Below are 12,068 nucleotides of genomic sequence, written 5' to 3'. Positions count from 1 at the left end.
CCCCCCAGGCCGCTAGATGGAGCCCTCCCTGCAGCATGGAGGTGCCCCAAATGCCAGCAGGGAATTATGGACATTGGAGTTTTCATCCCCAACCCTGCTGGATACCACAGGGGCCCCTAGAAGACTCTGCAGGGAGGAGCAGTGAGACTTTCGCATACAACCCAGAAGTGCGTCATAATCACATGAACAAAAAGACCGGGATGAAGAGAAGACTTTTGGATCTGACCCGGAAGTGCTAAAATATAACATGGACAGGGGTTCAGGAGCACTTCCGGGTCACGGACTATATAAAGGACTGTGGGAGATCCCAGAGTTGAGCTGAGCTGGCAACACGTCTGGGAGTGGTGGAGTGTATTGTGTATTTATTTATGAGTATTGTGGAGAGGAGGGTACTTTGCGCACTGTTTATTAATAATAAAGTCAACTATTGGACTTTTACCTGGTGTCTGGCGTATAGTCTGAGGGTTCAAGGGAGCGATAGCGCCCCCTATCTGTGACAAGTGCCTTTCATTTCTATCTGTCTATCACCCTTTATGTAGCAGCTTTACTATCCATCTATCATCCAGCAGTAAAAATGGGTGTCGGTATATCTTTGTGTTAGTAGATTAGAACATTAGAAGACTCTAGACGAGAACAGGCCATTCAGCCTAACAAAGCTCGCCAGTCCTACCCACTTACTTTTTCCAAGAAAAGAACATCACATTTTTAAAGTCCCTAACGTCTTACTGTCTATCACACTACTTGGTCGCTTATTCCAAATGTCTATCGTTCTTTGTTTAAAGAAAAATTTCCTAAAGTTTGTGTGAAATTTACAACTTAACATGTTTCCAACTGTGTCCCCGTGTTCTTGATGAAGTCATTTTAATGTCACCATCTTGATCCATTGGACTGATTCCCTTCCTAATTTTAAACACTTCAGTCAGGTCTCCTCTTAATCTCCTTTTGTTTGAACTGTAAAGCCTCCGCTCTTTGAATCTTCCCTTATAACTCATCCGCTGTAGTCCTGGATTCAGCCGAGTTGCTCTTCTCTGATTATGTAGTTAGATTTCCGGTAGTGGTAGGGCGGTGGAAGGCAAATTTGCCAAGCGCTAACAGAAGTTTTCACATGGGGATACTGCATTAGAGTTTGACACATCGGGGTACACGTTTTTCTTTAACACTCATAACTCTTGCTATTAAAAAGATAAACACCACTGTTTACTGTCGAAAAACAAAGAGGTTTAGGTGAAAGGGTTAGTAAAACTTTGAAACAAATGATTAGGCATATCTTTCATGATGATTTTAATAACTCGGGACACTTTCTTACCATTTGTTATGTATGAGTGACAGAATCACCATGAGCCCCATGGGCTACTGGACCATTTAAGGAAAGATTGGGAAAATGAACATGGAATGTCTGGAAACTTAGATTAGCTAGTCAAGGCCTCAGTTTACAAGAAAAGATATCTAAATTGTCCTAAATGGCGAAAGGACATCTGTATCATGAGCAAGAAGCACAAAAAACGTCAGTATGATAAACTGTGTGAATTCCATGAAGGGGACACGGTACTCGCTCTTGTCCTGACCGACCCTCATAAGTCCCACCATTATGAAAGTATGAGTAAATCCTGTAAATTAAAAAGTAAGGATAACGACATCATAAACACCCTTCAAACTGTAAAAGTCAGTCTTTTAAAGTAATGGCAGGACCAGAAAGAAACATTTCTTTTGGCTGATATTTCTAAAGACCCCAAAGTTGCCATGGGGGAGCGCTTTTTAGTCATTTGTTTTGCGCAACTCGGAGCCCAGTATGCGACATTATAGTGCCTGCTCTTTCTTTCTAGCTTTCATTGTCCTCCATATAATGTGTTATCATCATCTTCTTCTAAATATTCTTCCCATCTTCTTCCCATTTTCCCATAGTCCTCTGTGCCAGCATTCCTCCATTCTTCTTCTTCTTCTTTCAGCTGCTCCCGTTAGGGGTGGCCACAGCGGATCATCTTCTTCCATATCTTTCTGTTCTCTGCCTCTTGTACCGGCGGCTAATGTCAGTGTACCACTGTGGGCCATCCGTTCAGACCACTTCTTTATAACAACAGTACAGTGCATCTGGAAAGTATTCACAGCACATCACTTTTTCCACATTTTGTTATGTCACAGCCTTATTCCAAAATGGATTAAATTAATTTTTCCCTCAGAATTCTACACACAACACCCCATAATGACAACATGAAAAAAGTTTACTTGAGGTTTTTGCAAATTTATTAAAAATAAAAAAACTGAGAAATCACATGTACATAAGTATTCACAGCCTTTGCTCAATACTTTGTCGATGCACCTTTGGCAGCAATTCCAGCCTCAAGTCTTGTTGAATATGATGCCACAAGCTTGGCACACCTATCCTTGGCCAGTTTGGCCCATTCCTCTTTGCAGCACCTCTCAAGCTCCATCAGGTTGGATGGGAAGCGTCGGTGCACAGCCATTTTAAGATCTCTCCAGAGATGTTCAATCGGATTCAAGTCTGGGCTCTGGCTGGGCCACTCAAGGACATTCACAGAGTTGTCCTGAAGCCACTCCTTTGATATCTTGGCTGTGTGCTTAGGGTCGTTGTCCTGCTGAAAGATGAACCGTCGCCCCAGTCTGAGGTCAAGAGCGCTCTGGAGCAGGTTTTCATCCAGGATGTCTCTGTACATTGCTGCAGTCATCTTTCCCTTTATCCTGACTAGTCTCCCAGTCCCTGCTGCTGAAAAACATCCCCACAGCATGATGCTGTCACCACCATGCTTCACTGTAGGGATGGTATTGGCCTGGTGATGAGCGGTGCCTGGTTTCCTCCAAACGTGACGCCTGGCATTCACACCAAAGAGTTCAATCTTTGTTTCATCAGACCAGAGGATTTTCTTTCTCATGGTCTGAGAGTTCTTCAGGTGCCTTTTGGCAAACTCCAGGCAGGCTGCCATGTGCCTTTTACTAAGGAGTGGCTTCCGTCTGGCCATTCTACCATACAGGCCTGATTGGTGGATTGCTGCAGAGATGGTTGTCCTTCTGGAAGGTTCTCCTCTCTCCACAGAGGACCTCTGGAGCTCTGACAGAGTGACCATCGGGTTTTTGGTCACCTCCCTGACTAAGGCCCTTCTCCCCCGATCGCTCAGTTTAGATGGACGGCCAGCTCTAAGAAGAGTCCTGGTGGTTTCGAACTTCTTCCACTTACGGATGATGGAGGCCACTGTGCTCATTGGGACCTTCAAAGCAGCAGAAATTTTTCTGTAACCTTCCCCAGATTTGTGCCTCGAGACAATCCTGTCTCGGAGGTCTACAGACAATTCCTTTGACTTCATGCTTGGTTTGTGCTCTGACATGAACGGTCAACTGTGGGACCTTATATAGACAGGTATGTGCCTTTCCAAATCATGTCCAATCAACTGAATTTACCACAGGTGGACTCCAATGAAGCTGCAGAAACATCTCAAGGATGATCAGGGGAAACAGGATGCACCTGAGCTCAATTTTGAGCTTCATGGCAAAGGCTGTGAATACTTATGTACATGTGCTTTCTCATTGTTTTTATTTTTAATAAATTTGCAAAAACCTCAAGTAAACTTTTTTCACGTTGTCATTATGGGGTGTTGTGTGTAGAATTCTGAGGAAAAAAATGAATTTAATCCATTTTGTAATAAGGCTGTAACATAACAAAATGTGGAAAGAGTGATGCGCTGTGAGCATCCGGATTTTTTTGTGTGTAAGTACATTTCCGCTTTTGTGCTTATATCATGTTATAGTGCGAATTCTACGCACGGCGTTATACATGAGGCCCCAGGTCTGTGGATTGTTGTAGTGATGGTTGTCCTTCTAGAAGTTTCCTCCATGAGTACACATAAAGAAACAGAATTGTTTAAACAGGTAGGTAACACAGTGGTTTGAAACTGATTAACATAAATGGAGTCCAGCGATATCTGCTCATTAACTTTTCTGCTAAACTGCGGCCAGTTGACAAAGGAGGAGAAGAAAACAAACTCCAGTCAGCAGCATCCTGGGAGAAAATAAACCTCTGGGAGATCAGGTTCTGTAGGGCTATGTTTGGTTGGGAAGTGCCCTAGTAAATACTCCAGGGATTTGACATCCAAGAGGCCTATGGCCTTTACTTGAGAGAACTTAGCATCTGTTGGACTGTGCATGAGAGGGACTGGTGGGAGGATGAAGAAGAAAAGTGAAGGAAGGGAGAAAGGAAGACAGTGTAGTTAGGTGGGGGGGATAAAGTACTTTGCTTCCTCTACAATGAATTATTTTGATGACTTAAAAAAGAAATTTGCTTACTAGTGTTATGCAATAAGCAATGTTGTCCTAAATTTAATACCACCCACATCTTAACACAGGAGGGCTAAACGTCTGAGTAACATAACGGCAGTGGCACAGGCAGCCTGAGTGATCGTTTAAATACCTGCCAGCATTAAAGTCCGGACACACTCGCTCCTGCCTTGCATTGCCGCTTTCATCAGAGCTGTGAAGCCGTGGACGTTCCTCTTCTCGATGTCAAGGCCGGGATAATAATTCAGCAAATAGTTTGAGATGGTGATATGCCCTGCAAAGAAAAAAGAAGACAAAGTGTGGTTAGGGCGGCATGGTGGCGCAGTGGGTAGCGCTGCTGCCTCGCAGTTGGGAGATCTGGGGACCTGGGTTCGCTTCCCGGGTCTGCCCTGCATGGAGTTTGCATGTTCTCCCCGTGTCTGCGTGGGTTTCCTCCGGGCGCTCCGGTTTCCTCCCACAGTCCAAAGACATGCTGGTTAGGTGGATTGGCGATTCTAAATTGGCCCTAGTGTGGGTGTGTTTGTGTGGGTGTGTTTGTGTGCCTTGCGGTGGGCTGGCGCCTTGCCTGGGGTTTGTTCCTGCCTTGCACCCTGTGTTGGCTGGGATTGGCTCCAGCAGACCCCTGTGACCCTGTGTTCGGATTCAGCGGGTTGGAAAATGGATGGATGGAAGTGTGGTTAAAAATAGTAAAGGTGTTACCTGAACACTTCCCACAATTCTCTAAAGGTCTGTATGCATGATTGTTCACTTTCACCTAACACTTGGAGCTTTACCCAGTATGGATGGCACAAGCCAATGGGTAAATATAGCTGCTGGGATCAGTGCATGATTGGAAGAGGCCATTGGGTTTTTCACATGTAACTTCTTCACTCCAGCATCCAAAATGTCAGACCTTGAGGAACATGAGGCATCTGACTGCCCTGAATGAGCAGTTTCAGTGTTGCCTTATATTTTAAGTCAGGTTGTGCCCAGTGGAAACTCTTCTGAGCTGTGCCCGCCCTTTGGAGAATGGGAAAACCAGTAAGTGTGGTGAATGGGTAGGATGATTTCAAGCAATCAGGATTCCAGGGTTCTGGCCATAGGAGGCCTAAAGAAAAAAGGCCACCAGAGGAGGTAAACGGAAATTGTAAAGGAAGCACACAAGGGGCCTCTCCTGAATGTGACAGAATCACTAGGACAGAATCGGTCCACACTCTGAGGTACAGACAGCCCTTAGGATAATCGAGCGTCACTCTGCAAAGAGATTTTTATGCAATTATATAACACATTAGGTCTGCAACTGAAGTACAGTAAAGTGATGTAAGTCACTCAAACAACTGGAATGGCAAATTGACAGACATTTATGAAGTTTACAGTCCAACACAAAGACCACCACCTGGGGGCTCTAAATGGTAGCCTGAAACTGAAGTGGCTCCTAACCGTCAGAGCAAACGTTGCCTGTGAATTTCTGGCACCCCTAGAAAGTCATATAAAATCTAACTGAAGTGTAGCGGGATTCAAAAAGTAATTCAGACCCCTGCACTTTTTACACACTTTATGTTGCAGCCTCTTGTCAAAATCATTTAAATTCAATTTTCTCTCATCAGCAATACTCAAATCCCCAGAATGAGAAAGCAAGAATAGGACATGAGGAATTGTTGCAAATTTATTAAAAATAAAAAAACATAAATATTTATGGAGGCCAGTGTGTTCCTGGGAACCTTAAATGCTGCAGGATGAGGCACAGATCTGGGGAAGACTACAAAAAATTTACTGCACTGCTAAATTTTCTTAAGAGCACAGTGTCCTTCATAATTTTTAGAAGGAAGAACTTTGGAACAACCACAAGTCTTCCTAGAGCTGGCTGCCCAGAGAAACTCGGCAATCTTAGGAAAAGGGCCTTGGTAGGAAAGGAGACCAAAAACGCGATGGTCCCTCTGGCTGAGCTCTGGTAAATCTGTGTGGAGATGGAAGAAATTTCTAGAAGGACAACCATCACTGCAACAATCCACAGAGCAGGGCTTTTTGGCACAGTGGCCAGACACAGTTAGCATAAAGACACCTGAAGGACTCGGACTATGAGAAACAGGATACAGCAGGGAAAATAAGTCAACGTTTCTAATGGGGCTATTGACATGAAATTTTCACCAGATGTCGGTAACAACCCAAGTAATCCACACATACAAAGAAATCAGAACAAGTAAGTCCATAAATTAAGTTATGTATAATAAAGTGGAATGACACAGGGAAAAAGTATTGAACACATGACGAAAAGGAGGTGCAGAAGAGCCTGGAAAGCCAAGAAACCCGCTGAAATCTGTCAGTACTTAGAAAGCAATCCTGACAGCCCCCTATCAGTGCAAATGAATGTCAGCTGGCTTAGTCCTAATTGATGGCTATAAAAAGATTTCTTATTACCAAGGTGTCACATGAGAAGCATCTCATGATGGGTAAAAGCAAAGAGCTCTCACAAGACCTCTGCAACCTTAACGTTGCAAAACACAATGATGGCACTGGTGACAAACATATTTCTAAACTTCTGAATGTTCCAGTGAGCACCGTTGGGGCCATATTCCAGAAGTGGAAAGAACATCATTTCACCATAAACTGGCCATGACCAGGTCCTCCTCGTAAAATTTCAGACAGAGGAGTCAAAAGAATAATCAGAAGAATTATCCAAAGATCCAAGGACCACTCGCGGAGAGCTTCAGAAAGACCTGGAATGAGCAGATACAGTTGTTTTAAAGAAAACCATAAATAGTGCACTCAACTGCCATGACCTCTATGCATGCTCACCACGGAAGATTCCCCTGCTGAAGAAAAGGCATGATGAAGCGCATTTAAAGTTTGCTGCACAACATTTGGACAAGCCAATGAAATACTGGGAGAAGACAGTCTGGTCAGAGGAGACCAAAATGGAACTCTTTGGATGTCATTGCACACACCTTGTTTAGAGGAGAAATAGCACTGCACATCACCTCAGATACACCCCAAAATACTGGCAGACTTCATATAAGTGAAGGAAGGGTGAATGGAGAAATGTACCGGGACATTCTTGATAAGAATCTGCTGCCATCTACCAGGATGCTGAAGATGAAACGAGGGGGAGGGGGGGGGGGGCATTTCAACAAGACAAGGATCCCAAACACACAGCCAAGGAAAGTCTCAGTTGGTTTTGGAGAAAGAAAATAAAGCTGCTAGAATGGCCCAGTCAATCACCTGACTTGAAAATCTATGGAAAGAACTGACCTGAAGTTCAGAGTTCATAGAAGAGGCCCCCGGAACCTTCAAGATTTGAAGACAGTTTGTGCGGAAGAGCAATGCATGCGACTTGTTTCTCCATACAGGAGGGGTCTTGAAGCTGTCATTACCAACAATGGCTTTTCTACTTAGTATTACATAAATTTCAGTTAGCGTGTTCAATACTTATTCCCTGTATCATTCCACTTTATTACACATAATTTATGGACTTGTTTGTTCTGATTTCTTTGTATGTATGGATTACTTGGCTTGTTACTGACATCTGCTGTAAATTTCATGTCAATGGGCCCATTAGAAATATATTTTACTGAAAAAAACGTTGATGCATTTAATATTAGTTTTCCACACTGTACTCTGGTCTGATGGAACCAGGATTGAACTGTTTGGCCTCAGTATGAAGCATCATGTCTGGAAAAAATCAGGCGTCACACATCACCTATACGATACCACTATAATGGCAAAGCATGGTGGTGGCAGCATGATGCTATGGGGTTGTTTTGCAGGGGGAAGGAAATGGGAGACTAGCCAGGGTTGATGGAAAGGTGAGCAAAGCAAAACACACGGACATTCTTAATAAAAACCTGCCGCAGAGAGCACCTGACCTCAGACTGGGTCAAGGGTTCACCTTCCAAGAGGACAAAGACAAGACAACACAGGAGTGGCTAAGCGTCAACTCTGTGAATGTTTTTGAGTGGCCCAGCCAGATCCCAGAATTGAACACAACTGAACATCTCTGGAGATACTGAGAATGACTGTCTGCTAATGATGCCCATCCAACCAGCCAGAGCTTGAGATGGTCCGCCCATAAGAATGGCAGAAAACCCCAGATCCAGGTGTGGGAAGCTTGTCGTGAGTACTTGTATCAATGTGATATCTCATTTTTGTAGTTTGGATACATTTGCAAAAATTCCAAAAATCCTGTTTTTTGCCTTGTCATTCTAGGGTACAGAGTGCTTTTTGTGACAAGGAGAATAATGAGCAACCTAACAAAAAACTGAAAGGGTCTGAATTCCTTCTGAAGGGGCTGTAGCTTGAACCTCGGTCTTTCAACTGGATACGCCATGTTTGTAGTGTAACACTTGCTTTTGTCAAATGCCACTTTGTCCTGTTGTTTTAGCTACACTGCTTATATCTGAATGAACGCAGACTTCTCACATCGGCAGACACTGCATGGCAGAGAGTCTTAACAACGTCCCTCCGTCTATCCCTCAGCCCCCCAAATCCCTGTGTGGCTGCCACTCTGCCATCCTGCCGTCTCATCTCTTATTCCATCCTGATTGTTAGACCATCATATCAATGTGTTGGCAGCCTGATGATTAGCAGAGCAGATTAATGATGGCTGCCGTCAGACAGGTACCACCAGGGATATGAGCAGCAGTGAGGGGATCATCAAAAGGATGGCTGAGCCGCAGCAGATGTGAGACTTGGTGTTGTAAGCCAGGATAGAGAAGCATATTGTCATCGTGTTTAAAGACAGACTCCTTCTTGTCTGCAGATGTTTTGGTTTCCTTTGAAACTCGCTGGTATTTCTAAAGATGATTTCGAAATGCTTCTAGCACAAAAACTGACAGACGTCACTGCTGTAACCGAGAAAAACGTGATCAAAGCCCCATGTGACCCTGAGAGAACTGCTTCAGCATTCTGGGGCGTATGTTATACATAGAGAGAGAGACAGTCCTCCTAAAACTTTCTATACATTTATATTAATAATTCTTATTATGAACTTGGAGAAAAAGTTAATGAGGTTTTAGCACCTCAGGCACATAAAGAATTTCGCCTGCTGTGGTCAGCGCAAAGACGACTGAATAGAAAAATATGAGAAATAAGTAAAGTGTCACTAAAGATTATCAATATTAATCATGAATTTAAATGGTCTTAATCTTATTAATTGTAAAATATTTATCTGTTAATGGTTGCTATGCACAGAAACTAATATTCTCCAGCAGCTCAGTTAGTTTTTCCTTAGGACAAGATTTCAAGAGCTGGGGGTGTAAATGAGCAAGTCGTATGGAAACAGGAGTAAGGAGGACATCAGGTAAGTGGGACTGTGTCTTTTATTAAATAAAAGTGATGGATGTTGTTCACTGGTTTGTTCATCATAGCGCCGGAGAGTGGTGACATGTTGCTTGTTAGATGGACATGCAAGTGGGAATCCCACCATCTTCTCTCTGTACACATGACGATGCAGGCAGAGCAGTGCAATGGCTGCCTCTCGGCTTCGGGGACTGGCTGGACTCCTGCTTCTGTGAGCAGTTAGCATGTCCACATTGATTGATAAATGGAAACTGACTTATTATGTATGGCTATGTGTGCCCCCTTCCATAGTTCTGATTCATCTTATGCCCGATTCTGTTGGGAGAGGCTTTAGTTTCTTACACTCCTTCAACAAGATAGGCAGATTCAGAGAATAAAGGAATAACTTGAACCTGTTTGCTGCTTGATAATGCAACTATTGACCAGTCATCCCTTTGTGCCCATTGTATTGTCTCTGTAATTTTAAAAAGCAAATGCCACGAGCTAGTTAAAGTGCAAACGTCCAGTGACAAGAATGAGTCAGTGACACTCCTGAGGAGTAAGACATTGGCAGGCGGCATCTAGCGCAGTCAAGAATGCATCCCAAACACAAACAACAAGAGGAGCGGACATCCTGCATTGGACACCTGTGTGCTTGGTGCTTTGGCTACTGGTTGCACAGTACTGGCTCAGAATTTAACTATTTATTTTTGTGTGTTTGATTAGAGTGAAAAATTAAAACTGACCTGCCAAAAAAACCTCAACCTGGCCATTCTTCTTCTTCTTTCGGCTGCTCCCATTCACGGTCGCCACAGCGGATCATCTAAAATTGTTGTCCGCATATTGATTTGGCAAAATTTTACACCGGATGCCCTTCCTGACATAAACAAATGCTGTAACTTACTAAACATGGAGTTATTATATATGTGTGTGTAATACAGTGATCCCTCGCTATATCGCGCTTCGCCTTTCGCGGCTTCACTCCATCGCGGATTTTATATGTAAGCATATTTAAATATATATCGCGGATTTTTCGCTGCTTCGCGGGTTTCTGCGGACAATAGGTCTTTTAATTTCTGGTACATGCTTCCTCAGTTGGTTTGGCCAGTTGATTTCATTGGCAGATGGCTGAGAAGCTATCCAGCTTACTTTCTCTCTCCCTCTCTCTCTCTCTCTCTCTTGCGCTGACGTAGGGGGGGTGTGAGCAGGGGGGCTGTGTGCAGCTGCTTCCTGAAGGACAGGCTGCACGGAGCTTCGCATACTTAAAAGCTCAAAGGGCACGTATTGATTTTCTGTGGCTCTCTCTCTCTCTCTTCCTGCTCCTGACAGAGGGGGTGTGAGCTGCCGCCTTCAACAGCTTTGTACCGGCGGTGCTTCGCATACTTAAAAGCAAACAGCACTATTGATTTTTTTTTTGACTGCTTGCTTTGCACTCCTTTGAAAAGGAAGATATGTTTGCATTCTTTTAATTGTGAGACAGAACTGTCATCTCTGTCTTGTCATGGAGCACAGTTTAAACTTTTGAAAAAGAGACAAATGTTTGTTTGCAGTGTTTGAATAACGTTCCTGTCTCTCTACAACCTCCTGTGTTTCTGCGCAAATCTGTGACCCAAGCATGACAATATAAAAATAACCATATAAACATATGGTTTCTACTTCGCGGATTTTCCTATTTCGCGGGTGGCTCTGGAACGCAACCCCCGCGATGGAGGAGGGATTACTGTATATATATATATATATATATATATATATATAAAAAATACAGTATATACTAGGGGGCTTTGCCCCCCTGCTTGCCTCACTCGCCCACCCCCGGGTTTGGTTAACCAGATATAAAATTTAAAGAAATTGTTATTTTCATGGAAATAGTTACATATGCATTATTTTCACTTTTACTTTAAAACTTTAGTAAAAACAATATTGGGAATGAACTTTTCGCAATTGAAAAGATCACATTGATCGCAAAAGATCACATTGAATTTTGATTCCGTGTTTGGACTTACATCGTGACAACGCAACGTATAACTTTCTGTGAGTGAATATCGTTTCTTTCTCTCTAATAAATAAAACAACTTTCTCGAATGTTTGTCCATGCTCTTTCTTCTTCGCTTTGTCATTAACGTGTCATCTAGAACGTATAAAATTATTGTCCTGATAAAATTTATAAGAGCTGAGAGTGCAGGAAGTGTGTCTGACAAAAACATTCACATGACTGAGGTTAGATGACCGCGGTCTTGTTTGAAAATAGTTGTAAGTAAGGTGTGACTTGAAAGAATCTCATGAGTCTCCATATCGTGGCACTTCATACCACGCTTTTTTGGAATCTTTTATTTCTCGCTGGCAATATGAATTAGATGATCTACGAGTCTCCGGCTTAAAGTTTAAAGCCAAACAATATATTCGATCTCTTTTCACTGTTCCTTTATTTCACAGAGTAATAATTTCTGTTTGTTTGCACTAATATTAATAATAATATCTTTTATTTGCATATATATACAGTATACACAAATATATGTATATATACACACACA

The 12,068-nt window shown here is 43.0% G+C and overlaps 2 protein-coding genes across 2 annotated transcripts in view; both read right to left on the bottom strand.

Moving 5' to 3' along the window:
* Positions 1–12,068, bottom strand: part of ankrd33ba (ankyrin repeat domain 33ba) — a 123,727-nt gene that overhangs the window by 5,017 nt on the left and 106,642 nt on the right. The window contains exon 3 of the mRNA XM_028803430.2: positions 4,418–4,558. Within this exon, the coding sequence (XP_028659263.1) occupies positions 4,418–4,558 (141 nt within the window). The remainder of the gene's footprint in view (positions 1–4,417; positions 4,559–12,068) is intronic.
* LOC127528438 (uncharacterized) overlaps positions 1–12,068 on the bottom strand; it is a 398,423-nt gene that overhangs the window by 355,551 nt on the left and 30,804 nt on the right. The gene's annotated exons all lie outside the window — the stretch shown is intronic.

The sequence above is a fragment of the Erpetoichthys calabaricus genome, chromosome 6 (genome assembly GCF_900747795.2).
Source record: "Erpetoichthys calabaricus chromosome 6, fErpCal1.3, whole genome shotgun sequence".
NCBI classification, from domain to species: Eukaryota; Metazoa; Chordata; class Cladistia; order Polypteriformes; family Polypteridae; genus Erpetoichthys; species Erpetoichthys calabaricus.
This window is presented reverse-complemented; position numbering and strand designations above follow the sequence as displayed.